The sequence below is a fragment of the Numenius arquata genome, chromosome 24 (genome assembly GCF_964106895.1).
Source record: "Numenius arquata chromosome 24, bNumArq3.hap1.1, whole genome shotgun sequence".
NCBI classification, from domain to species: Eukaryota; Metazoa; Chordata; class Aves; order Charadriiformes; family Scolopacidae; genus Numenius; species Numenius arquata.
Genome location: NC_133599.1, coordinates 4,375,234 through 4,401,145, shown reverse-complemented (window position 1 = coordinate 4,401,145; position 25,912 = coordinate 4,375,234). Strand labels below are relative to the sequence as shown.

At 44.4% G+C, this 25,912-nt stretch overlaps 1 protein-coding gene across 1 annotated transcript; it reads left to right on the top strand.

Annotated features, from left to right (window-relative positions):
• Positions 1 to 872: 872 nt before the first annotated feature.
• Positions 873 to 25,912, top strand: NUDT3 (nudix hydrolase 3). The gene is made up of 5 exons (XM_074163115.1): positions 873 to 1,374; positions 13,639 to 13,749; positions 22,477 to 22,521; positions 23,312 to 23,396; positions 24,928 to 25,912. The coding sequence occupies exons 1-5, from the start codon at positions 1,276 to 1,278 to the stop codon at positions 25,095 to 25,097; spliced, it is 510 nt and encodes a 169-aa protein (XP_074019216.1). The 5' UTR covers positions 873 to 1,275; the 3' UTR covers positions 25,098 to 25,912.

The following is a 25,912-nucleotide window of genomic DNA, read 5'->3' as shown; positions in this document are numbered from 1 at the left end:
TGTGGAGCGAAGGCCGGGCTGCTGATGCCAGACCAGAGTGGGCAGATGCTCTTGCCGCTTTGCTGGGTTTCCCTCCTGGGGGAGCACACAAACGGGGGCAGTGGGGCTGGGCCCTCCCCTGACACCCCTCCACCTGTTGTGCTGACAAGCTGCGTGTGTCCTTGCATCGGGGTGATGGTGACATTAGCCCTTCCTGGGCTGCAATTTGGGGGCTCACAGGCTGCCTGGTGGCATCGTTCCCTGAGGGTGGACTCTATAAGATAGCCCACACAAGGCCTGTGGCGAGTGAGGAGCATGGATAGTGGGGGGGTCTGTCAAGTGCCAACCCCCCCCCCCATGAGGTAGCTCTGTGCTGAGGCCCCCCCCAAGCTTGCAGAGGCTCCTCCCCTCACCCCCTTTGCCCTCAGGGACCCCGCCGTGGGGGTGCAGGGCCCCCGGCTTTGTGCCGCTCACGTCCGCGGGGTACAATGGGACCCCCGCAACCGCGCTCCGCCACTGGCGTAACCCGCCCCCCCCCTCTACCCCCGCCTTGCGCAAGACGGGCATTCACTCCCCGGCGTCTGCGCGCTTTGCGTAGAGCCGCTGTCAAAGCCGAGCCATGTGCGCTGGGGGCCGGCGCCGCCCCGGCGCCTTTTGCGTAACCGGCACGCAGCCTCCCGGCCGCTTAGGAACAGCCGCCTTATTCTGGAAAGCGGCCTGCGCCGCTGGCGCAAAGGGGCTCGCGGCGAGGCGGAGGGAGGAGGCGGAGGCGTGGTGACGCTGTCTGCGCGGGGCGGGGGGGGAGCGATTCTGGAAGCCGGGCTGCGCCGTCTGCGTGGCGGGCGCCCCGTGAAGCGGCAGGGGGCAGCCGCCGCCTCCCCCGCCCGGCGGCTCTACGCCGTTTGCGTAGCGTGCCCCAAGATGGCGTCGCGGTCGTCGTCGTCGGCGGTGGCCGGAGTGCTGGCAGCGGCGGCGGAGCGGCTGGAAGTGAAGGGAGGGATGGGTCGGGCGAAAGGCGGCAGCGCGTAGCGGGCGGCTCCCGGCCTGCGGGAGACAGAGCGGAGACCGAGAAAGAGACTGTCGCGGGGAGGCGGCCCCCCTCCGTGTCCCCCCTCCTTCCCCGTCCTTCCCCGCCCGCCCCTCACGGGAGCCCCGGCGGGTCCTTCCCGGCGCCGCCACCCTGCCCGCCCCCGCCGCCCTCTAGGCCGCGGGCCTCGCCGTCCTCCGGCCTCTTCCCTCCCCCCCCCCCCCCTTCCCCGCTCCCCTCAGCCCCAAGCCGCCCCCTCGGAGCGGAGGATGATGAAGCTCAAGTCCAACCAGACGCGCACTTACGACGGGGACGGCTACAAGAAGCGGGCGGCCTGCCTGTGCTTCCGCAGCGAGAGCGAGGAGGAGGTGAGGGAGGGCCCGGGGGGGGGCCGGGGAGGCCGTGGGGGACCCCCGCCAGAGCCACCCGGGTATGACTTGGTTGCAGGGGGGTTTATTTTTCTATATGCCATTAAGCGTCGCTGGGAAAGTTGGTGTTTCTTCCCCGTCCCGCCCCATTTTTTTATTTCCTCTCCACTAAACATGATAAAAATGCCCAGAATGAAATGCTGGTGGGGTGGTGGAACAGTCTGGTAAGGAGTGTTGTGGCACGGGATGGGGTTTGGCAGCAGAGGGGACCGACCACGCTGGCAGAACTTCAGTCCAGCACATCACATGAGATGGGAGAGGAAACCTGACCTTGGATTTATAAAAAGAAACTGGGATAAAAGGGGACTGATGGAGTGCCAGAAGTTGCTGTCCGGAGAGGCTGGGGAGGAAGTGGGAATTAAAGGTAGATTGGTTCGTTTTAAGAACGGCTGTGTTGCTAAGTGGTGGTATTGTCCGTGAAGTTAAAAAGAGAAACTTTACTCAGATGGGCAATTTTTCACTATTCTTGTTTAATATCTCCATAATGTGGGCTGGGGGTACTCAGGGCAAGCTGAGCTGCAGGTCTCTCATTGCTTCTTCTGGAGTCAGGCACACTTCATTTCATTTACTGGTTCCTGAGTGGCTGTGCTAAAGTCTTTGTTCTCCTGATTATCATATTTGTAGCTACAGGAAATCGGAAGGGAATGCAGGCAGTTCACTGGAGGAAAGTAAATTAGCATACTGTTCAGTTATTATTTAACATGGTGAAGGAGGCTTGACAAACCCTTTGTAGCTGTGCTGTCATGGTGAAGAGTGTCAACATTTCGAGCATAAATGGGCTGAAAAGAAAACAGTAGGTTTTGGTGAAGCATTTGTTGTAGTTGGTCCTTCCCACTGACTTTCAGGAAATTTATGCTACTTTGAACTACCTATGAAGAACATAATCATGTTGTGTAATGATACTGGGGCTAATCAGCATGGGAGGTTGAAGGCAGCTGAGTTTCCTGACGTGATTTTACACAATTTGTGAGGCGAGTGTGGCAATTCTTCTCAAGAGTTAGACGCTTGACCACGTTTGATTACATGGTTGAAAGTACAGCTACCAGATGCAGTCAGCTTTTGACTGGTACTTGGTCCTTATTTTACACCACCTCCATTTGTAGCATCATACAGGCTCCAGTTTACCCCATGGTGGTCTGTTGCATCTTCTGGCCGGTGGGAACCGGTGTCCTGAGCTCTTGCGGTGTTGGTGACGCAAAGGTTTGTTAACACGGCAGTTTCACAACACTGACCTGAGATGGTCGAAGAAGGAAAAGTAATCTCGTTGTAGAAGCATGGGAACTTGTGACAAATTTCTTTCATTGGAGGTTAAGCTGGTTAGGTTTGGTCAAGGTTGAGCTTTAAAGCCATTTTTATGCCAAAGTTGTGTCTGTGTCGTGGCTTGCAACAACTTTCAGTGGGTTGAAAAATCTCATTGAATTTAAACTGGTACAATTTGAGGCTTTAGTTCCTAGGTAGGACCTAGAGTAGAAAAATCTGTTGCCTGTTCCAAAGGCAGGAGCTGAGGGAGCTGTCTGCCTGTGCTAATTGTCCCTTGTCATCTCCATGGGGCTGGTTGCGAAGGCTGCAAGTGAAGCTCTGGAAAACTTTTTGTGTGTTGGGGGGAGGGAGGTTTTCACCTTGTTTTCGCACTTGGGCTTTGGTCGCTGTTGGTGTTTGGCCTTGTCTCTCATCTCCTCAGTAAAATCAGGTGCTGTGTTGTACTGTTCCATGACACATTAAGGAGCACTAATTGCTTTGTAAATGATGCAGCATGGGATGTAGATTGGTTTCCTCAGGTACGTGCATGTGTGTGCTTTTTTGTAAGTGAGCCACAGAAATAGGAGAGCAATGAATTACGGTTTTGGTTAATTCTCAGTTGGCCTTCTGAGGACATCACACAGCCTTTCAAACACTGCATTTATTTATGGTATCTGTGTATTTAATGCAGAGCTGAAACTGCATCCTGTGTTCTCTCTGTTACGTACCTACTGCAGTAGCTGGTCATTAAGTGGACTTTTCAAGAAATACATTTAGGAAAGTTATTATCAAGTCAGACCATGCTAAACACACCCCAGAATGGACTCCTTTCACAGATACTGCTCTTGATCTTAATCAAAAGGCCTAGAAGCCATTTAAATTATGCTTATATGTATTATTGAAATCAACAAGCAGGAAACCTTGATTTTTATTTCTCTTTCTAATGATTTCTTAGGTTAATTCACATTTGTTGGCGTTTATTTAAAGTTTAATTTGGGAGAAGTCTACTTCAATCAAAGACAACAAAGGTGTTATCTGTACACATTTAATTATATAGTTTAACACGGCTGTGAGACTTCTCCAAGAGAATGAGAGAAAACAAAAATAATACAATTTTTTTTTGTGCTACTGACATATTTTGTTATTGATTACTTCAATTTAAATGAAAATTGAGATCTATTTAAAAGGCCTCTCCAGGGAGGGGAAAAAAAACCCCAGAACCAAAGTATGTTAGTTAAAGATCTATTAAAAGCTTACTGTTTAAAAAGAAAAGAGAGGGCAAAAAAGCATGTTTTGATAAATAATTTAAACTTGCTGTATTAAAGTATTTTTTTCTAGGACTGGCTGTTTCTGGTTACTGTTTCTTTTAAGCGCTTAAGAAATAGTAGATCTTAGCTCTCGCGTTTCTTCTTCATTTCCTGCTATGGATTTAAAAAACAAAGTTTTCTCCCTTTTTGAACCCCTAATTTGTTCCTGAATTAAATGATGAACAAGCAGAAATACGAAAATTTCTGTTTACGCTTACAGAGGAGGCTACTCTATTTCTTTTTAGGTGTTTACCCCCTAACTCTTCAGTTCACTGATGTAGTTTTCCTTAAAATCTTAGCAATCAATGGAGGTTGCTAAAACAGCCTGTCTTTGGTTAGGCATTAAATTTGCAAATAAACAGCCTTAACATGATAATACTTTGTCTCTTTTTTAGTTTTTAAGTGATTTTTTTTTTTCCTCATGCTGCTTGAGTTTGCAGATTTTCTCTGTTACATTTGGAAGCTACTACTTTTGGACATGAAAGAAGCTCTGGAACGTTTTTGGAAAACCAAACGTTGGCTGAAAAGATGTCTTTTGTTACATATTCCTTTAAAAAGCAGTACAGGGAGAATTCATTTAAACCTGAATCTCAAATGGAGCAAAAAATACACTTCTTAATTGGGCTGGGTGGAAAAAAGCTGTATCTGTGTTGTTTCCTAAACAGTCACCCACCGCCGAGTGATGTCTCTTTGGGCAGGAGGGAGAACAGGGGAATCAACAGGATTAATTCAAAGAGAGTGTGAACAGACTTCAAAGGACCTTTCGGCAACCGAACGCCAGGACTCTGCTATTTTCATCTTTTCAAATGGAGTAAACTCCCTTGATATTTGCTGCTCCTGCAAAAATGGGGAAGGAGAGCGTGCGGATCAAGAGTCCCAAGTCTTGTGTTATCTCTAAAATCGCTCCTTTTATTGCTTGTGATGGCAGTGCCTCTCAATATTGCTGTTATGGTGTTATTTTTAAATAACGCAAGTATTTTTTGTGTGGACCGGCTGTTTGAATGAGGAAACGTTCCAGAAAATTTCACTAATGTCTTGCTATTAAGAAGCAGATGGAGGCCTGCTCAATGGCAGCGTCTCGGTGTTATATTTTAACAGAAATAAAAAGGGAACCCTTTGGCTTTAAGTCCCGCGCTGGTTGTAGCTACAGGTTTAAGCATGCCTGCATTGTATCTGGTGAAAGGACAAGCTGCTCATTAACAACTGGTATTTTTAAAGACTTTTTGGAGGAAATGCTTGGGGAAGAATAGGATCCGGGATTGGTCGTCTTTTCTTAATTGTGAATGAAGCCTAAATTGAGATGAGGAAACAGAACTTTCACACAGGGGCTGGTAAGCGCCCTGGCTCTGCCGCTCTCTGCGCTCGCCAAGCCAACGCGGTCACCCAAAGCTACGCTTATGTAGCCCCACAACAGCTTCGGTTGGGAAAGTAATTTGAATGCAAACTAACCTTTTTTCTTTTTTCTTGCTTTTCCTGGGTCAGTTTTAAACCGGGCTGTGACGTAATCCAGCAGTTCTCAAATTTGAACTGAAGGCTCCGTTGATGATCACACCATGTTCCTGGGCCATCCTTTGTGCCTTTGCTTCAATATAAAAATAATAATAGCTAAAACCACTTGCGAGTGCTTCACTGTTGGGACGTAAAGGGAGCCCAGCATCATGTGATCATCCTATTTTTCATGGAATATAGTCTCAGAACCTCTGTTCCGATGGCTTGGCTTGATTCTTTACATTCCCTTTGGCTACATAAAAGGGTTGTGGTTGAGACCAAGTAAAAGTTCTCCCTGGCTGATGCTAACACATCACTACATCTCCAGTAGGATATAGGCCAGTCTAGATACAGTTCTATTGCTTGTGCCTCTCTTGTCCCTCTCCACTGTGTCTGTAGCTAGTTTTCTCCAAGAGCGAGAGTAGAAACCTCCACAAAACCTACCGTTCCTCTTAAAAAGTGTTTTCTAGTCTTCTCATAAAGGCAGTTTTCATAAAAGATTTTACAAGCGATTCCATGATCTCTTGTAACAACTTTCCCAATCTACAAAAGAACGAAAAATGTTAAATTTTCACTTAATTTACTGCGAGCTTTGTAAGCTGTTGTGAAACTGAAGGATTGAGTCAATTTTGTTCTGCTGCAACTCAGGGAAAGTGATAAATATGGAAAGCGGGAGAAAGTGTGCTCCACCCCTAGGTTTTGTTGAGAAGGTCCCAACAGCGGTGGCCGCTGTCTCTGCTCCTCTGCACAACACTTCTCTGAAATCCCTTTCCTCTCGGATTCAGTTATTGCTTGACCAGAGGCTGTAGCTGGTTTTCCTGCCTTTCTCTCCTCACTCGTCGTGTCATGTCCCCCTGCTTTTTTTAAAATAAAAACTCATGATCAGGTCCCTGACTTGGTTCATCTCAACACCCATCAGACAAGTGTGGAGGCAGGTACAGGCAGTTGTGGGGTGTTGCCAGCTGGGACTGGTGGCAAAGGACCTAATCCTTCCATGGATGGTCTCCCAAGCTCTGGAAAAACAACTCTTCCCCTTCTCAGCCAAAGGGAAATGATTGTGTGCTTGGATTTTATCATTATGTATTGAAATGAGGAAAATTATCCTGGTGTGCATACCTCTGCGATGGGGTCACCCAGAAAAATTGAATAGAGCAAAATTAAGAAACTCTCAGTGCCACGTTACGCATCAGCGTTCAGATGCCTGTGTAGCATCCAGCAATGGGGAAATAGGTACTCGGGTTCTTTAAACAGCAGTTCTTTTTCATTTTAACTGGGAGACTGACTGCGCAGAGTGGTCAAGGCTCTTTCAAATTTGGAGTGTATTTATATCAGAATTTGTGTCTCTGTAGCTGTCTTTGTTGTGCAGTGGATAATGCACAGTAACTCTTTGTTCTCAGAAATTTCACGTTAACATGTGAAATTCAGAGGGATTCAATTACCTACTGGGTAGATTTTTTTTTTTTTTTTAAGATGCTTCAGATGGTTTGAATGTTATTTTCATTCGTATTGACTTGGGTGGTTACTTTTTCTTGTGTAAATACCATATATTGATGTTACGCGTAGAATTAACTACTTATATTTGAAAAGCTTCTCAAGAGTTTTCATGGCTGTGGGGTTTTTGCATGCTTTATTTTATGAATAGGACTTGTTAATCAAAACAGTAAGCGTATACATATGCAACTGCTGACATCCAGAGTCATTTGGTCTGTGTAAAAAAGACCAAAATACTCCCTTCATTTCTTTTTTTTTTTTTTTTTTAGAGAAAAAAAAAAAAAGGCAGTTTAAAAGCTAGCATTCCTTCTGGAAAAACTCTGCCTGGATGAGTTGTGTAAGTACCCAGTGGTCAACAAACTGGTTTTGACAGGCAGAAATGGGTTATCGGTTTTGGGGTCTCTCGCTGGGAGTGTCTCCCCTTATCAACCCTCCGCTTCTGAAACAAGCGGTGGCTGGTTCGGGCATTTTAGCTCTTTTCTCTGTCCTGGCCCTGCTATGAAAGGCAGGTCGCAGATAACTTTTGTGGTTATCTAAAACATAATTTTGATGGAGGGAGAGGGCTCTGGGCTGTGTGCTGTTCTCCGGTAAGAGTGAGCAGTCACTCTACAGTCACGAGAAAACTGTAGTAACAGTAATACGACCCTTGGTATTTTGAAGCCGGAGTGGCAGTGCAGTACGTGGTGATTTATTAGTGTTGTTCTAAAAAGCAGCTTAAAAACTGACAGGATTTTGTGTATTTTTTCCTCTATGGTTGTAGTACCGTAGGTGCGATCCAAATGCTTGAAACGACTTGAACTTCTTCCAGTTTGCCTCTTGCTCCTTTTTCAAGAGTTGTGCTTTACTTTTGTCAAGCTGTAGCGTGAGTCCTTTCCCCTTCTAGCTTTGTGCCACCAATTCCCTGCCTCCAGGTTCCAGGTACCACTTTGTGGGTTAAATCACATTTTCCCACGGAACAAGGTGCGGGCGCAAAAGTAACACTTGTCTGAGGAAATGTATAGTGTTGAGGAACAGTGAGGACATGCTGTTATGGTCAGGGGAGGGTTTTTCTGTGGCTTGTGTGTATTCTTGTCGTAGCTAAAGGCACCATCACGTTTAAAGCCGGCTGTAGCCTTGCTGACCACAGGCTGTACTTGCAGCTCCTATGTGCTAACTCCGTAACGTGCCCTGCATAGCAAGAGAGTGGGAGAAGCCCTTCTGTAAGCCTTGGCGTGTGTGTTTAAACCATCCTGCGTTAGCAGTTTGGCAAAATGCGTGTTTTGTTGTAGTGTAATTGAGGCCGTGTTTCTGCTGCTTAAATTAGATGAATTTTTGTGTGGCTTTGCTCACTATAGTGTTGGTTTTTTTTTTTTCCCCTCCTGCTCCTCTTGAACTCCGTTTAGCAGCGTATGTTGTTGTTAGTGTTTAAAGGTGGTTTGATGTGGTCGAACTGAGATCCCAGTTTTGTCAGATATAAAAGCATTAAGTAGAGTAACAATAATATATCGGGATTGTGAGAGCGTTGTGTTAACTTTGAGTAAAGCATAAAAGGTCTTTATTATGCTGGACACAGAGCTGCACCGGCTACAATATCCTGCCTGGTCATAGGGCAGAGTTGCTAGCACAGCTAAGCTCCAAACTCCTGAATACAGAGACTCTTATTAAATTGAAACTTTCAAACAAAGGCAGATTGTACAGGCGAAAATCATTGAAGTCAGCCATCTTCTCGGCCAGTCTCCCTACAGCCTCTTAGGAGATATGTGATATTTTCTCACAGTCCTAACTCTGATAAATAATGCTAAAGTGTGAAATGAGTTCAACCGTCGGGAGGTTTGTGCTTTAGTCGCTACGCAAAATACACGATTTTGTGGCTTAATATTGGGAGCAAACAGGAGAGAAAGCGCAGAGGCTGTTTCAGTAGCCAGTAGCTTATAGATTGGCTTTTGGCAGCAGAATGCTGGCTGGGCCAAAAAACCACATATTTAACATCTTGTCTCCTGTTTATTCTTAAGTCTGCCAGCTTGATTGTCCTTAGGCTGGCGCGCGTGGGTAGGACTGTCTTTTCCTGGAAGCCTGGAAGGTTCACAGCTCATTTTCTAATAACGTTGTAGCCCAGCTTCTAATAATGCTGTAGCCCTTTTTGTCTTTGCTGTAACGCTTCCGTGGAGCTTCTTTCTAGGAATCGTGTTCCTTACAGCATAGCTACTCTTGTTTTATTTATGGATGGTGGTGGTTGTTTAAATCCTTCATAGCATGACAGAACCTGGGAATCCCTCAATATCTGTTCTGTTCACTGAGGATTAATTCTCTGCCTTCTTTTGGTTGCCCAGTTTTTTGCTTTGTGGAGCACCGTTATTTCTTGGAGGGAAAAAAGAAGGGAAAAAAACCACCTTATGTGAACACAAGCTGTGTATGTAGTTAGGTTGTCTTAAGGTCAGCATTGTGTATCAGGGACGCCCAGATTTATCCCAGTGACAAGCTCTTTTCCCTTTTTCCCATGGAGCCCCGAGCTCCATGTGTGCCTTAGATGTCTCGGCGGGTTTCCTGTCTCCTCCGGGGAGAGTTGGTGGGCTGCTCTGGATTTGTTTGGGTTTTTTGTTTGCATGCTGCTTTGAAGGTTGCTTACCATGAGGGCTACAATCTAGCCCTGTTTAGGAGCCCCTGCTGTCCACTTCAAACCTTGCTTATTTTTCTAACCTTTCTCTTATTTCATTGATTGTGTGTGAGAGCTACTTCAGGGCTGCCTTGTGCATTGCCAGAGAGACTTGTGTTGCTCATTTCCCCGCTTTGAAATGACATCATTGTCTTTCAAATCCTGGAAAACAGAACTTGGCCCTGTGACGCGATACCTGCAAGTGCTTTTCCAAAAAGACTGCAAGTCTTGGCTCCAAAATCTGCCCCTAAAATCTCTGGTAGGTCAAGAGTCTCAGTAGCCATCTTAAACACAGTTGCCTGGTGAGAATGAAATGAAAATGTCAACCTTCCTTTGTGTTTTGGCTTGATTTAAAGAAATAAAATAAGTATTTTTTTTTTATATATTTTTATCACTGTTTTGATTAAAATCTCTTCTTTAGTGTATAGTCAAATTAATGTTTTTATGTAATAAAGAAGCTAATAAACAAAAAATTAGGTGTTGAGGACATAGGAGCTACCAAGTGGTCCTTTAAAAAAAACACACACCTGTACTTTTTACTTCATAGAACTCAATTGGATTGGAAAATGTTGGGTCTAATTGAGCAATTGAATAACAATTTTGTCATGTTATGTTGTAAAATGAAGGTATAGTTGCCATTCTCTGTCCTGGCTTTCTGGTGTGGTGTAAGTTAACCTTATGTTATCTCACGTGTTCTGAAACTTAGAAAATAATTCTAACCTCATTATAGCAGAAATATAAACTGTTGCATCCCTCTTCTGCCACCTGCTCAGCTGGGATTTTGGCTTCTCTGGGTATTTTACGTTCACCCCTGTAGCTATTGGGGGTAAAAGGTTTGTGCTGGGGAATGTATTTCTTATCTTAGAAACGGCATTTGGGCTGTTCCACCCAAATATGAATGGTTTTCAGAGAGAGGTTGTTTTTCAGCAAATCTCATTTTACTGGCTTTGGGGCAGTTTGTAAAATATTTGCACGATGTTGCCTTGTGAAAATATGGGTTTGGGTTATAGTGACCTTTATACTTGATCCCTTTGAATGGGTTGCATGTATTGGGACACAGAACGTTTTTAGATGTGTGGTTTTTTAAAACACACCAGTGTCTCACCCTCATTTTGAACTAGGCCCCTTTGTCTTGGGAGAGCTCATTGGTAGCAATATCCTGTTTAAAGTTGTTTTAAAAGAATGACCTTGTGGGGCATGTTTCCTGCTCTCTCTTGATGGGATTTCCTTTTTATTAAACAGGAAATAGTCTGATTACATAAAAGTGTGAGAATGACAAGTTTTTCCTTCCCAGGGAGGGTTGTTCATGTTAATTCTATTCAGAAAATGCCCAACTGCCAGAGCAGCTGAAGTTAATTTACTTTGCCTAAAACTGTTGTTTACACCTAAAAGTTCCTACTGGTGTGTAGCTAAAGCATTGTCTCAGTCTGAGCAGTCCAGCAGGCTTTCCTGTGCGAGTCTTTGTACAGGGATTTTCTTAGCAGATACTTTTTCTCACGAGTGGAAGGTGGCAGTGGCAGGAGTTCAATGGCATGAAGTGTGCTGTGCTGAGTTTCAAAGAGCTGTTTCTGCAGCTTTTTTAATTTTTTTTTTTTTTTTCCTTTGAGCTGGAACTCTGGACTTGAAATTGGAAATGACAAAGATGATGCTTCCTTACCTGGCAAGAAAATGTGTATTTGAAATATTTGTTACTTTTCTTTTAATTTTGCCCTCAGAATCACCTGCTGAGCTGAAGTTAGGAAGTTCAGTCCAGTGTATGGTACTGGGAATGAGTCAAGATGGAGTAAAAGTCCTGTAATAGGAAAAGGTACTGTGATAAGACGGCGCAGGCCAGGGAGTGTGTTGTGTGCTGACCCTGCGGTGGCCAAATATTGGCAAACCAGAGGTGGCTGTTGGTGACGGCCCCACAGTCCCAGCCCACGGTACCTGGCTGCAGTCCCGAGCCCTGACGGCTCTGAGGATGAAGGAAGTTTACATTCCCTAATTAGGCATGGCTTACAGATCGCGTTTTATATGGAATGGATGTTTGGGGGAAAGGAATTCTGTCTTCCTCTTGAAGAAGGCCAAACACGATGGGAGATGTTACTATAAAGGCAATGCTGTTCCATTGCAGCCCTAGCCAGAAGACAGCTGAGGCAGTAAGCATCTCCATTAGGAAAGCTGCAGAATTAAGGTAGCCCATTCAGCTTAATTCATTTCTAGTGTGCATTTTAATTGCCTTAATTCAGTAGACAGACTGGGGAGTGTTCAGGGATTTAAATGGGGTTGTTTGATAAATGATGCTTCTTCACGCATTGCAGGGTTGAGATGTGGGTTCTGAACCGGAGCAGGAAGAGGAGGCTTTGGGACATTATTACTGACAGGATCCACAGAAAATTCCTGATTAGAGGAGTGCTGACACTTGAGAACACCGAGTTTAGTTCCAGGCTTAGGAAAGGTTAAAACAGCAGTTGCCAAAAGGTTTGTTGTGACCCCTCTTCGGTTTCTGCCTTAAGCTTTTGCTACTCCTGGTTTGAGAACTGTGCTTTGGACCCCCAGAATGGACCCTCGTCTCCTCACCCTGGTGTGTTCCAGCCTGTTGGCCCCTCTCTTTTCCCTTTGCTGAACCGGCATGGTCTGGGTGGCTCTGGAAAACGAAAAATCACTTTGCAGGGTGGTCGGTTGCCAGATGAGAATTTTCAAAAGATAAGAGCTGGGGAAACCCTGGAACTCTTACGCTTGTTTTTGATTCAGAAGTTTAATTTTGAATTCTGTAGGTAGGTTTCCTCTTGATAATTAGTGCAAATCTTTTCATATCCTACTGGTAAATCAACATTTAGACAGTAAAGCCTGGGATTTTAGTGTCTCGCGCAGTTTAAATTCAGAATGTCTGATTGAAACTGTTACAGCTGGCCTGTAACCTAATTGGACTGGTATGTTGGAAAGTTTCTGGAGCAAGTCGCTTTGGCTGTAAGCTTTGTGCCTGTGAAATGATGAAGTATAGCATGATAACTCTAATGAACAAGCTTTGTTCAGAGAGCTGAAAAAAAACAGTATTAGTTTTGTTTTTAGCTTCCATCTCTGCTCATGGAGGTATTGCAAGTAGATTTAATAAACACAGTGTCTTGGTATTCTTTGGGAACATTTTTAGCCAGTTGAGATTGTTTTGGCATCTTCTGGAAACAAAAAGCTAAACTGACAAAACCTGAACTTGTATGGAACAGAATTACACTGGAATAAAATGCGTTTCAAGAAAAACTGCCACAGAGCAGGCATAAGAAAAATGACTCCCGTGGAACCGATTGAATCATTTTCTTGATTCAAAAAAAGTCTGTCCTTCTATGCAGCCTTTTCCTAGGGTCCTTAAGTGGTTTAGTGTAGGCTTATATTTGGCTTATATCTCATTGAAAAACTTCATCTAAACCAAAAGCAAGCAAGTGCTGGCTCCAGAGCTGAACTCTTTGGTGCTTCCTGCATAAGAAGAGTCAAACAGGGAAGTTGAAAATCTTTGTTAAAACAATTGCACATAAATATTTTAATGGCCAGTTACCCACCTTATGTATGTCGTTAGTGTCACTGCAGAGGCAGACAAGGCCCACGGTACCAATAAAGTTAAATCCAGCCACTTCTGCAAAGGGTGAAGGTGCTGAGCGGCTTCTGTGCCATCTTCTGTTGTTGCATGACATGTATCCCAGGCTGTCGGGACCGTGGGGTGACTGAGTACAGCAGTGAGCTCTAACAGTATTGTCATGCTGTATCAAGTAGCAGATCGTTGGTTTGGTATGCAGAGGCATAATTTATTCTGTGATGTGCTGGAGCAGTGAGAAGGTAATGACTGAAATAATTTGGAGTGTTGGAGTGCCTTGGTGTCACTGATAATGGAGTTTGCACAGCTGCCTGAAAGGGGCTAAGGAAATTGGGAAAAGCTGGAGTATTTTCAAGGACTCGTGTTGGATTGGTTGTGTTTGGAGGGGTGAGAGATACAAAGACAACTTCTCCTCTGCAGCTGGGCTCTGGGAAGGAGCGTTGCCTTGAGTTTGTTTGTCAGCTCTGCTCTCCTCTCCGCAGGTGCTGCTGGTTAGCAGTAGTCGTCATCCCGACCGATGGATTGTCCCTGGGGGTGGCATGGAGCCCGAGGAGGAGCCCAACGTGGCCGCTGTGCGAGAAGTCTGTGAAGAGGTGAGTGTTAGACAAGAGCGGGAGCTTCTGGAGCTTTGCTGCTGATGCGTAGCCAGGGCTCTGGGAACTTGTTTTTATCACTCTGGCTTGTTTTCCTTAAAGTGAAGAGGAATATGGTCACAGGCGATATCCACATCAGATGTGGGAGGGAAACCAGAGTCCTAAATAAAGATAGCACAGGAATGTAATTAAGGCTCTTAGTCGGAATGAACTTTTCCTTGCCTGTTACCTTTAATGGAAAATAGATAAAATTAAGCTATAGTCATTTCAATACATACGATGATATTCTCTGTTTTGTTTTCTCTGTACGAAGGACAGTTTCTTAAGAGAACATCAAAAAACAGCTGTGCTTCTGCAGAACTATCTAATACTTGGGTAGAAAGCAGAAATAAGACTCTGTGAGCTACTAATGATGCTCCAAACTAGGGACCTCAGTTTGGTCTGGTACATATTTTGAATTTTATTGTGATTCTGTGATATTTGGAGTTTTATGTGAATAAGAGAAATTGATCGTAAGAGTTACAAGCAACAATTCCTAATGTGTTCATGTTTGTTTGTTTTTTACTTGAAGCTCTTTCAGAAAGAGATCAAACAGCAGATCAAAGACAGATTGATGATCTGTATGGAAAAGGCATATTTTTCTCTTAAAGTTGGAAGAACAATTTTATTCTTCATAAGGAATTTAAAGACAGCAAATGGCAGTTGACTACATTGTATGTAAAACATGTCTTTAGAATTCGCTGCTGAACATTGTCGAATTGGAGAGATACTTGGATTCAGAAACGATTAAATGATTATATATGGATGACCAAGTAGGTTCACAGTTAGTTATATAAGGCAGGATTAAAAATGCTTTCAAGAGGGTTATAAATCTTTGTGGTGCAGAACAGAAATCAAGAGCTAATTGATGGGACTTGGGAGGGAGCTTCTCCAGTAGTTGCTTTATTTAATTATCTGCTGTATGAAGGTTTTTCTCTGAAGTATCTCTAAATACCTGCTGCTGTCTAACAAAATGCTGAATATTTGGGCCTCTGGACTAATCTAATGTGGCAGTTCCGAGTTGTGTGTTTCTCTTTGGGTGTTTTTATAATCTAGCAGTTTATCAGAAAGATATGAAAGATTATCCAGTCAACGTTTATTTTTTTTTAAAAAAGTCTGTAGGTCCCTCTAGGACTGGGGATTGCTGCTGGCAAATTTTGTTTCCAGCTTGTAATGCAGCTCCTGCTTTTTTAGTAACTCGGCGATCTTTCAAACACATTACAAGCCAAAGTGAGTTTAACCAGAACAATAGAAATATTTTTAGCTGCAGACTCCTGCTTTACAGCCCAATCGTTATTAAGAATTAAGTGATTTGATACAGAAGTCAAGGGTTCATTCAGGAGATGCGTGGCTTCACCTTTCAAATCCTTAAAAATAAATCTGTATCGACCCTCCCTCTCTCGGGCAGCGCCTTGGAAGAGTCTCTCTCTTTCCGTGACAGCTCGGTGGCTGAAAGGGAGCCTTGGCACGGGCTCAGTCTGCAGCGAAGGAACTGGTTTGGGCTGGCTGAGATAATCCCCTCTCGCTCAGCTGGTGTTCCCTCACTCACGTGGACCGGTGCCGAACGAGAATGTAATTCAAACTGTGGCAGCCTGGCAGGGTTGAGTCATTCCCAGCGAAGAAGCACCCATCTCCTTGAATCCCGCTCCACAGTCAACATCCAGAGCTCCAAAAGCGGCAGGATTACCCCAAGGGCTGACCTCCGCCACACCTGGGAGTGGGCAATGCCAGCGCAGGGTGCGAATCTGAAATGGAGCTCTCAGATGCTGTTACGATAAAGGCTTTCCTGAAAGCCCTCTGCAGAAGAGCAGCCTGTTGTGTGTATAAAATTTCCTGAGCGCTTCTGCAGCTAACGATGAGGCTGACTGCCATGGGGAGGGGGGAAACACAGGCGTGCTCTTAGACCTTCCTCAAATAGATTTGTGTTCCAGTACGCTGCTTACGATCCGCACACAAAATTATAATGTACATCAACTGTCTTAAGCTCAGCGGGCTGTTTGCTGGGGAACGTGTGTGCGGGAGGGGAATGGTGGTTGTATTTACAGCTGTAACGCTGTACAGGGCTTTTGTGCCCCCAGTTTCCCAGCTTGTGCTATTGATTTGGCAGGGGAGGTATTTTAGGAGGCTGCTTTCTGGGCAGATGGTGTGCATGCTGGCTAGTAACCCTTGCTCATCTTTTCGTGTGAATCTAGGTGTTTTCAGGTAGGTTGTAGCTGGTGCTGATTTCTGAGAAGGTTTGATGTCTTTGCTCCTCTCTTGGGCCAGGCACGTCTGTCACTCGCAAGGGAGCCAGAGCTTAGCAGAGCAGGTAGAGTCTGCTGCTTGCATTGGGAGGGGGAAAATCCAGTTTCTTCCATGTTGATGAACACAAAATAATTTTTATCCTAAAAGAAGGTGGTTTGCGTGCTGGACAAAGTTATGGAAGAAATTTGTGGGCTTTCTTTCACTGGGGTGTGCCTTTTCCATTTTAATAAGAGACAGTTGGAAGAGCTGGAAAGGCTCATTACCCTTTCAGTTGCTTGTGGTCTTTGAAGATGACAATAGGCTGTTTTTTCTCAATTCATTCTTTTTTGCATGTTATGCATTTGCTTTTTAAAATATGCTTCCCTAAACTAAGATTTTTAGCTTCTGCATTCACTGTTCTAATGTCACCACGTATGTGTTTGAGTTTATCCATGTCATTGCTGGAATAATTGCCATATAAAGAAATCTTTCTCCTCTCTTTCTGACTTTCAATATTTAGAAGACTGATCTGCAAATGAAATGTTGATTCTGCATGAAACCAGTGATCCTTCTGTCCCAGTTTGAGTTAGAAGTCCTTGTCCTAGTTTGAATTAGTCCTTATCTATATTAATCTGTACTAACACAAGTATTAAAGTAGACAGGTACCAACACTTGTCACACTGGCTGTTGTCCACATAAAATTTGAAGTGACTTGAGTTCTTGGGCATTGTTTTTAGGCAAGGCAGCAGTAGACAAGCACATTAGCTCTGAATGAGAGCAGCCTTTCAGAATAAAACCGCTTATTTCTGACATAATGTTGAAAAATGGCATAGTCTGTCTTACACAGCTGTAAACTCCAGGTACATTCTAAGGTTCAGCTTTGGAGTCCTCAACAAAGAAAGGACATGGACCTGTTGGAATGGGTCCAGCGGGGGGCCACAAAAATGATCAGAGAGCTGGAACACCTCTCCTATGAAGACGGGCTGAGAGAGTTGGGGTTGTTCAGCCTGGAGAAGAGAAGGCTCCAGGGAGACCTTATAATGGCCTTCCAGTACCTGAAGGGGGCTACAGGAGAGATGGGGAGGGACTCTGGATCAGGGAGGGGAGCCATAGGTGGAGGGGGAAGGGTTTGACACTGAAAGAGGGGAGATGGAGATGAGATGTGGGGAAGAACTTCTTTGCTGTGAGGGTGGTGAGAGCCTGGCCCAGGTTGCCCAGGGAAGCTGTGGCTGCCCCATCCCTGGAGGGGTTCAAGGCCAGGTTGGAGGGGGCTTGGAGCAACCTCGTCTGGTGGGAGGTATCCTTGCCCATGGCAGGGGGGTTGGAGCTCAATGATCTTTAAGGTCCCTTCCAACTCTAATCATTCTATGAGTCTGAAAAAATGCTGTGCCCTTTTAAAACAATCCTTAGCCTCAATGTAGTATATTTTTTGTTTCTTCATTCTTGGATTTTTTTGCTGTTGTATTCTCTCCCCAAAATTAATTTTGTGTTAGGAATAAGCGTTTTTTTTTATGGGTGTGAGCAACTGGTGAAGAACATGTTTTAGAAATAGATGCCTTAAATTAAACTTATTATGGAGTGACTTTGAAAAAAGCCTCCACACTCATCTGTTAAACCCAAAGGCATTTCATTTTGCGCTTACAGCATCATTCACATCCTGACCTTTAAATACTTAGTAAATGTCAAGTTCTATACAATTATGGGAGTGTTAGTCCTGCTTTCTTCATGGGAATCAAAAGCTGGATAAATTGTGCTTGATCTGTGATCAAACAGGCAATTGATGCCAATATAAAAAATAGTCCATCGTGATAGTACTTTGATCTGGTTGCTAGACCTCTTTTTTTTTTTCTTTTTCTCTCTTAAACATGCTTTATAAATAATCCTTTCTGTTTCATGTATTTTGTTAGTGATTTAGAATATGAATATTGATATTTTTCATCCCTAAAATAGGAAGACTGTTTTTAAGGAAAGGACGTGGATAAGGAAAGGACCGAGGTGATGGTGTTGAACTCTTCCTGGATTTAGTAATATTGAGTGCAAACAGGGGACTGAGATCACTACTGTTTGTAACCCTCTCTACTCAAACTTCATAAAAATCAGTGCAGTGTCTTAAAATTCTTCGCTCTGTTGTGGTATTGCATTTCCATTTCACAAATGTAAAAGCATTTTGCTTTTTTTTTTTTTTTTATATTGCAATGCAGTAAAGAATTCGATGAATAGGTATAACGCTCTGAGACACAGCAGAGACAGCAAGAAAATTTGCCTGGCAGGTCTGTAATTGGTGTCTTTAGAACTTGTCCGAGCTAGCACTCTTTATGGGTGTGATTTACAACCTCCAGTTCTGCGAGTATTAGAACAAAAGATTCGGGTGTTTTACCACAGTCCTCTTGCCCAGCAGTAATCTGTAGTAGATGCAGGCTTTGAGCCGAATAGAGCAAAGTAAAATAGCTGAAATTCCAACCCACATTTTCCTTAGCTCAGATGGAAGGAAATAAAAGCTGTCCCTAGGAACAGATGGTGTTGCTGCAGGCTGCTTTTTGCATCTGACCCCAACTTATTTTCAGCTTTGAAACCTGAACCTGCTGTTCTTGGATGTCTTCAGTAATTTTTCTTTATTAAAACAAGTTGTTCCATGAGCGGCAGAACTAGTAAAGCTTCATTTCCTCCCAGATTTCTGTTCCTTGTCCCAAATGCCTGGCCCACCCCTCTGGCTGTGCGGCAGCGGTTTGAAGTCGGGTGCTGGTGTGGGGCCGCTGGCTGTGGCTGCGACACCGATGCACTCCTGCCAGACTTATCTTCTCCTCCAGTGAGGGCTACCTCGGGCATTGGAAACAGATTTAGATCTACAGAGCAGTGAAAAAAAAAAAAAAGCTCATTTTGCAAGCTCTGTCTGTCCTCTTTTCTACCTGAGTGTGCCTCTTCCTGGGGGAATACTGTCCTTTGATTGATGCTTTATTTTCACACCTGCAGATGGAACAGTTGGTGCTGGTGCTCTCCTGCCCGTGTTGATGGGTGTAATAGCATCCTCCTAGGACCTGCGTGTATTTTGAGGATTGCAGCACGGGCTCCCTGCGCAGCACTTCTGAGGCTGGGGGGGGAACACGTGCCCAAATAAATTGTGCTGGCTCTGCCAGACACTTACTGTTGTGGCCCACAAGGGTGGAGGATCCTCAATCCATTTTACTACCAAGGAGAAAATTCCCGAGTCATCTGGTGCAAAGTAAGATTTAGATTCAGCTTCAATCCTGGACGAGCGCGTGACTTTGCTTTTAACTTTCCAAGAAAATGCTCATTGTCCTGCAGTGGAAATGAGTCGGGAAGGTGCCGAGGGGTTGGCCCGTGGGAAAGCAAGAGGTACGGAGCTTGCCCAGAGAGGAGCCTGGCAGCTTTGTTGCCCGTTACCTGGCTTGCTTTGTTAGAGAAACAGCTATAGAGTATTTTCTTTGTTGTCTTTCTAACTTCTGTGTTAGAAACTTACTTAAGAGGGGAGATTGAGCTGAGATGTGGGGAAGAAATTCTTTGCTGTGAGGGTGGTGAGAGCCTGGCCCAGGTTGCCCGGAGAAGCTGTGGATGCCCCATCCCTGGAGGGGTTCAAGGCCAGGTTGGAGGGGGCTTGGAGCAACCTGGTCTGGTGGGAGGTGTCCCTGCCCAGGGCAGGGGGTGGCACTGGTCCTTTACCAGGGACTTTAAGGTCTTTAAGGTCCTTTCCAACCCAAACCAGTCTATGACTCTCTGAAACTTGTGTGAGACTGTGAATTCCACTTCTGTGTTTGTTTCATTAAACAAAGTACCTGCTTGTACAGAGACTATGACTTTCCTATTTGTGTGTGAATTAAGTGCTTGATCAAAACTACATGTGTAACAATCCAGTCCGTCTGTGTTCTATGTCCTATGTGTTGTCTTTAAAATCCAGTACACCAGTAAAACAGGATGAGAGCGCCATTGGTTGATGTGCTTTGCAGTCTTTGGTAAGGACTCTCTTTATCAACCCAATAGTTTTTTGAATCAGTCCATTAATTTACGTCGCCATTTCCTACTGCATATGATAAATTAATACGTGAAAAAAACCTTAGCACTTTTTTGAGTTGTCTGATGATAATTCAGTGTGGTTTCCCTACAGCGCATGTTTGTCTCAGCATCACTTTTTGTGCCTTTTTGGGTGAATAAGACTAGGCAGAATGGCGAAGGATGATCTTGGTTTGCAGGCAGAGCGTTATTTCCATTGCCTCTCTGTTTAACCGGAGCAGAAGGGAGGGCTCCTCACCTGCCTGTGTTACTTCAAGCACAGTTTTAGAGCTGGTATGAGCTGCTTGGGAGCCTGGTTGTGCAGTATTCGTGCTCGGTTTCCAGGCTGGCTAGTTGCCTGGAGATAAATTTGTTTCTAGTCAGGCTTGAGAGTTTGCTAAACCATCACAACAACATCCCCGGCTTTCGATTCAGTGCCTCTGCAGGTGGGTAATGACAGCAGAAATTCAACAGCCTTCTCCGGGAGCAAGTGAAGAAAATTGGCTTAAGACAGTTATTTAACTGAATCATTTGATTACTCTTCACCTTATAATATGTGTATGTATATATGTTGTGAAGGTGGAAGCTTCGTGTTCTCTCTGTGTTACTGCTGGCTGATGGATATGGTTGCTTATCTGAAAAAAAAAAAAAAAGCCCACTGTTCGAAGCAGTTCTTTGAATGAAATTCATTTGAAGTATTTGCCTTCCAGTTGGCTTCTGAGAGAGATTAGTCCAGGTTAGCAGCAACAGTTTTGCAGATGAGGTAAAATCACTCACCCGCAAAGGTCAGGCCCAGTTATCTGTCCTGGCCACGCTGGGCTGCACACACACACGCGTACGTTGACCTTCATGGAATTGCTGTTTGACTCCAGAAATAGCCTTGTGGTTAATAGTCAGTGGTCCACCTCTGGGCTGAGCAGAATGTCAGAAATACTGATGACACAATAAATTTTGCGTGCAAAAACAACGTAAAAAGATTCAGTTGAAAAGCTCCTTTCTGGAAGCGGAGGTCCGGGAGCGTGTTACAGGAGGAATTAGAGATTTCCATGAATGCTTGAAGCGTAGGGGGAGCTACAAATCCTTTTCTCTTGGGGCAGTTGTTAGAAGCAATAGTGAGGTGTGTCCTGGCTGTATCATTTACTATCTGTGTGTGTTCATTTAGTAGGTTGGGAACTTCATCAGCGAAATCTTTTTAATTAATGGAAGTTCTTCCTTTCTAAAAGCATATGACCGTACAGCAACTGGTTAGTAGTTGAACAAGCGGGAAACGGCTGCTCATGACAGAGGATTTGTTTTATCATTAAATATGTAGTTGTCCTCACCCAAACATCTTTTTTAAAATAAAAAATAAAAAAGCCCGACATAATCAGATCTCTATATCTTGTCTGCCAGAGCAGAGGCACTATTTTCCTGAACTGTTTAGGATGTGTTCCAGCTGCCGGAGCCGGCAGCCAAATTTACCTTCCAAACGTGGCTGGATCATATGCCAGATTGTGTGTGGTGTTTCAGACCAATTAAGTCCTGGAGCAAAATCTCATCTTGTCTGTAGCACTCGAGTTTCAACCATTTACAGACATTAAAAAAAAAAAAAAAAGAAGGGAATGTAAATTACTGGAAAAGAAGTCGGCGGGGGGGGTTTCTGGGGGCAGGAGAGTGGGCTGGCGTTTTGCATTCACGCGTGATGCAAACCCTGGAGAGCAGAGGTGAGAAACAGCACTTTGAGACAGCGACTGAGCCGCGGCGGTGAGTGGATGTATCAAAAGTGACAGCAAATGAGATCAAGTGGGTAGATCCTCGGTAGTATTCAAATAGAAGACAAAAACTGTTGCTTAGATCTCCTCCTGATTTGTGTCGGGGCTTGATTCAAAAGTCTTCTTTCAATGCGCGTCTGCGTTTTGTGTTATATCAAAAATAATCTTGTTCCTGTTGCGGGGGCCACGTTACAGCATTGGAAGTATTTTATGTTTACATGAGCTTGCTTTGAATGTATGCAGGCCATCCCTGAGGTACCTGGTGGCTGTCATCTTGCTTTGATGGTGTAAGCGGATGTCCTATCCGTACTTTAAAGTTATTTTCTTAAACTATAATTTTAAAAAGCTAAAACTGCTAAACCCCAAAGCAAATTTTATCCATGCGGAGAACGTTCAGAGGAGATTCTGTTCATTCAGGGTATATTGGTATGCAATTAGTAACTCATCAAATAATATTTTTTTCCCTCCAGATTGAATCCAAAATGCTTTGAAAATAGAAAAAGAAGAAAAAACCTCCTGGGAATGCACGTATGGTTAGAGCCTGTGATACATTTGTGTTATTTTTCTTGTGACCATGTTGTTTTCGGATTAACAGAATTTTACGGCATTTGCTTCCTGTTCTAAATGAACTGCTCCTGCATAACAAATAAGGAAATGTGTACTGACCTGTTGTTAAAGCATGTGTTTTTTCTCTTTAAATTTTTCATAGGCTGGAGTGAAAGGGACATTAGGAAGATTAGTGGGAATTTTTGAGGTAAGTTTCAGGCACAGAGGGTGTGAAATTTTGATGTGAAAAATTATCTTGGAGTAAAAATCACTTCCTAGTTTGTTGTGAAGTAAACTAGAGAACTTGATTGAAGGAAAACTTAAAACTCCCTATTTAAATAAAAATGCCCGCTGATCCCTTCAATGATGTTGATCATGTTGCAATTTCCACTTCAGCTGAACTCAGGAGTGATAAGCCAGAGTCACAGTGAATATTCTCAGTGCCTTCATACCTTTCCTGCTGCCAGAAATGCCACCCACCAGCTGGGGAGCGGCGACTCCCCTTTGTTCTTTAGCACCTGCTACCACCCGTTGCCAAACTGGCCCCTGCAACGTGGTGGAGCGTGTGGGCTCCTAAAAGGAGTGCGGGACCACCTGAGGAGTGCTGGGGAGACGCACAGTCAGCAGGTACCAGGCACAGCTCTTCTTATAGTTGTTTTTCCACTGACTATTTCAGAGCTGTGTGAAGTAGATAAAAATCTTTTCCTGTGTTTTTTTTCCAGCTGGGGAACTGATTTATAAGCATATCCATCCACCAAGTACTGCCTTACAGATTAGGAAATAGACATTTGGGCTGCAATCCCTATTAATACTTTCAGACCCCTCGTTTAAAACGCAATGATTTGTAATAGCTAAGAACGAGCTATAATGTGAGAGAAGCCGCACGTAAGGTACCTCAGCATCGTAACGAGGCACCGTGTCACTTGTAGTCTCCACGTGCCCGCCTGCCTTTGCTCCCTGGGTATCTTTGTCATTATTCTGTTCCCTTTGCCTTCTAGAATCGGGACAGGAAACACAGGACATATGTTTACGTACTTATTGTCACAGAAGTGTTGGAAGACTGGGAGGACTCTGTCAATATCGGTAAGCTCTTTGCGCTTGCGAGCGTTAACTGGTTTGATGCAGAAAAAACACGACAGCATCCCTCTGGGATCTGGAATCCTTGTGAGAGCAGTCGAGAAAAGTTGCAGGTCAAGAAAAGTTGCAGGTCAAGAAAAGTTGCAGGTCAAGAAAAGTTGCAGTGGTGTGTCCTTTGGTTGCTTGGGAAAAAAAATTGGGTCATATTGATGCTTTTGTAACCCCTGTGGCCTAAGAAAAGTCAATTCAGCTGCACCATTGCCTCTACAGCAGTTTGGTATTTAATTCATAGAATCACAGAGTGGTTAGAGTTGGAAGGGACCTTAAAGATCCTTGAGTTCCAACACCCCTACCATGGGCAGGGACACCTCCCACCAGACCAGGTTGCTCAAAGCCCTGTCCAACCTGGCCTTGAACCCCTCCAGGGACGGGGCAGCCACAGCTTCTCTGGGCAACCTGGGCCAGGGTCTCACCGGTCTCACCAGCCTCATAGCAAAGAATTTCTTTCTGGTATCTAAACTAAATCTCTCATCTTTCAATTTAAAACCATTACCCCTCGTCCTATCACTACATTCCCTGATCAAGAGTCCCTCCCCATCTCTTCTGTAGCCCCCTTCAGGTACCGGAAGGCTGTTATAAGGTCTCCCTGGAGCCTTCTCTTCTCCAGGCTGAACAACCCCAACTCTCTCAGCCTGTCCTCAGAGGAGAGGTGTTACAGCCCTCGGATCATTTTCGTGGCCCTTGATCATTTTCATGGCCCTATGCAAATTCTTGCATTTGAAGATACTGAGCAAAGAGCATGAAGAGTAGGGCAACTAAGATGATTAAGGGATTGCAACATCTCCCTGACGAGAAAAGGCTCAAAGAGCTGGGGCTCTTTAGGCTGGAGAAGAGAAGGCTGAGGGAAGACCTTATCTATGTTTACAAGTACCTAATGGGTGGGTTGAAGGATGACGGAGCTGGACTCTTTTCAGTGGTTTCCAGCTATAGGATGAGGGGCAACAGGCACAAGCTGGAACATGGGAAGTTCCATTTAAATTTGAGGAACAACTTCTTTCCGGTGAGGGTGCCAGAGCCCTGGAACAGGCTGCCCAGGGAGGTCGTGGAGTCCCCTTCCCTGGAGATTTTCAAGACCCACCTTGATGCCGTCCTGAGTGATGTGCTCTGGGCAACCCTGCTTTGGCAGGGGAGTTGGACTAGATGATCTCTAGAGGTCCCTTCCAACTCTGACAATTCTGTGATTCCGTGATTCCAAGTAGAAGAAAATATATGTGGGCAGTGTGGATTAATCATTCCTCATTATCTTTTGAAATCTTTGCATTTAAATCAAATTTCCAAGTGAAAATGAACCTGTTGTTCTGCACGAGGGTTGTGAATGGCACTGTGGCACCTGTAACGTGACTTTCCTCTGGCTGCGTACGAAGAGATTTTATGGAAAGAGTAAGAAATGAGTGCTAATCAACAGGAATGTTTAAACATAGCACGGATAACACCATTTTGTTGCATCTACTGATTTTTTTTTCCTTTTTACCCACAGGAAGGAAAAGGGAATGGTTTAAGATAGAAGATGCCATAAAAGTTCTGCAGTATCATAAACCGGTGCAGGCCTCGTATTTTGAAACCTTGAGGCAAGGTTGTTTGGCAAACAACGGCACTCCTGTCATGACCACGACGTACTCTGAGAGCTCCATGTCTGACATCAGATGACTGAAGACGTCCCCATGAGAAAAATTTTGAAAAAATAGACTGAAACACGGATTTCCTTCCCCTCCCCTCCCCTTTTTTCACATGCCTCCTCTATCAAACAAGGCATGGGCAGCAGCCTGTGGCAGAGCAAGTGTTGAGAGTGCTGCAATTTAGTGCAAGGTGGGATTATTATTATTATTTTTGTTGTTGTTGGCTTTTTTTTGCTTTTTTTTGGATATGTATTTTGTAAAATACATTTTGTGCATGAAGTGCCCCTTTCCCGTGACACCGCTTCCATGGCCTGGCGAGCGAGGCTGCCAGTTTCGCCTCTGCCTTGTGTTCTGAAGTGTCCCGTTCGTGTCATCCCAGCCATAGCCACTTTTTTTTTTTTTTTTTTTAATTAAAAGACTTCAAATGTGAGATCAGCTCTTTTTAAGTCTTAGTCTGTACTGTAAGGTGCTGTTCAGACCTGTGTGGTGGTCATTTTCAGCACATATGTATAAACTTTTTTTAGATGGAGAATCTAACATTTTAATTTTGCGGGAATTTTTTTTTTTTTTTTAATCCTGGTCTGCTTCTGAAAAGAAGTGTTCATAATTCATCTGTTTGCCTTTTGTTCTGTTTCGTTTTTTCTTTTTTTTTTTTTTTTTAAAAAAAATACACATTCTGTGACAGTGCTAGTGGCTGGGCCAGTTTATTCCCCGTTCAGTATCTCCCGATTTAGTGCAGTGACACTTGAAGTTGAGGGCAGAGTTTTGATCCCCCGCAGACATCCCTGCTGCTCCGTTGCTTCTCCTCCAGCTTCCGTCAAGGTTTCCTGCATTGTCATCAAACCG